Source organism: Centruroides sculpturatus, unplaced genomic scaffold (assembly GCF_000671375.1).
Source record: "Centruroides sculpturatus isolate CEXI.00-Female unplaced genomic scaffold, Cexi_2.0 scaffold3941, whole genome shotgun sequence".
Taxonomy (NCBI): domain Eukaryota; kingdom Metazoa; phylum Arthropoda; class Arachnida; order Scorpiones; family Buthidae; genus Centruroides; species Centruroides sculpturatus.
In genome coordinates this window covers 5585-7542 of record NW_019388039.1, presented here as the reverse complement: position 1 = coordinate 7542, position 1958 = coordinate 5585, and the positions used below count along the sequence as shown (strand labels likewise).

General features: G+C 31.2%; 1 protein-coding gene across 1 annotated transcript; it reads right to left on the bottom strand.

The window, feature by feature from the left end:
• Window positions 1–17: 17 nt before the first annotated feature.
• LOC111616751 (beta-mammal toxin Cn2-like) lies at window positions 18–1628 on the bottom strand. Its single transcript, XM_023358126.1, has 2 exons — window positions 1530–1628; window positions 18–277 (listed from the first exon to the last, which is right to left on the bottom strand). Exons 1-2 carry the CDS (start codon window positions 1570–1572, stop codon window positions 57–59), a joined length of 264 nt encoding a protein of 87 aa, XP_023213894.1. The 5' UTR covers window positions 1573–1628; the 3' UTR covers window positions 18–56.
• Window positions 1629–1958: the final 330 nt, after the last annotated feature.

Genomic DNA, 1958 nt, shown 5'->3' with positions numbered 1-1958 from the left:
TGAAATTAAGAAGCGTTACAATATTTCTGTTGGTGGACAATAAAAAGTCGTTGCCATTATTTTCCGCTGCATTTTTTATTAGGAAGGGGCCATACCACTGCTTGTTCGTACAAGTGTGTGCACCAGCACCCAAAAGCGTAGCAATAGCCGCCACTCGCTTTTCCGTACTGCTGTCTGCATTCCCTCAGGCAATAATCGTTATCTCCCAATTTAAGGCATTCGTATTTGCAGCCATTGCTCTTGTTCACCAGATAACCTTCCTTTGCCCAGACTGTTCCTGCAACAAATACAAAAAATAGTCTTATTCAACCGTATGAAATAATACTTATTAATACAATAAAATTAAAATATTTAATGCTTTGCGCTCAAATGTGTTAAAAATTACATTATTATTGTACCACATGAAGTATAAAAACTGAAAACAGTCCTGATTATAAATATGCTATTTTAAACACTAGCGAGATGATGTGTCANAAATAATACTTATTAATACAATAAAATTAAAATATTTAATGCTTTGCGCTCAAATGTGTTAAAAATTACATTATTATTGTACCACATGAAGTATAAAAACTGAAAACAGTCCTGATTATAAATATGCTATTTTAAACACTAGCGAGATGATGTGTCACTTGCTATCAGCGACTTATCGAGCCAGGTAAAAGACATTATAATGAAAATCTTGTGAATGCAATTTGTTGTAAATTTGAATTTATGATGTTATTCGTTTAACACACATCTCTCAAGTAAACAGATACATTAACTGCGAATGCTTAGAGAATTCTATAAATCAAATAGGAATTACTAAACTAAAATAATTGCCACTCATTTAGACAGGTCAACATATTCATACTTAAATAAAAAGACCATCACTGGTCNTACACATCTCTCAAGTAAACAGATACATTAACTGCGAATGCTTAGAGAATTCTATAAATCAAATAGGAATTACTAAACTAAAATAATTGCCACTCATTTAGACAGGTCAACATATTCATACTTAAATAAAAAGACCATCACTGGTCAAGTAGAAACGCCATTAAACTGATTTACTTTACAGGTTTAACTCTTAAATAAGAGATTAAAGTAGTAGAGTAGTAGAGAATAGATATTAAAATAATGAAGATTAGTGACTCGTAGAATATCCCCTGACAAGAATACTTTCTTGGCAGATTGCCGTTGTGTTGCATTGCCATTCACGAATCGAGTGCAGATCTCATAATACGTAAATAATTAAACTTTAATAGAATTTATGGCATTTCGATCAATTTAATACAAATCGTTCTAATTTTGGAAACACTAGAATGAGTTTATTCGAAGTTTTATAATTTTTCAACGAAATATTTCTGTAAATATAAATTTCGATTTAAGTCATATATGAAAAAACAAGCTATAATCTGCGAGTGTTTTCATGTCACAAAAGATACAATATAATGTAACAAATATAACGCGAATTTCATAACTTTTTAATAATTTATGCCATTTAAAAACTTAACAACCAATGTCATCAATTATAAGTTCATACTCACCGACCAGGGCCAAACAAGCAGTGATGATCAACAACGAGTTCATCTTCGATGGTATCTAAACGAGTTTAGAATGAGTTACCACGAGCAGAAGTCGATATTTATACACATCCAATGCGAACAGGTACAACACGTACACGTGGATTCTGCATGTTCGATCCATCTGTTTCCACCAATTATAACAACATTAATGAGCCATTAAACAGAGAGGTCAGATTTTTCAAATTTCTTTATTTGCAGAAGAAATTAAATTCGTATCGCGTGCATAAAAGTTTATGTGAAATATAAATGAATATCATTAAATTTTTTAAAATAAAAATCACTTATTTTACTTTAAGTCGAATAAGTTCTTGGAACACTTGACGATGATTTAGATATTTCATGTTTAGAGGCATGTAATAATATCTCGTGATTTTCTCGTTTGATCGACAC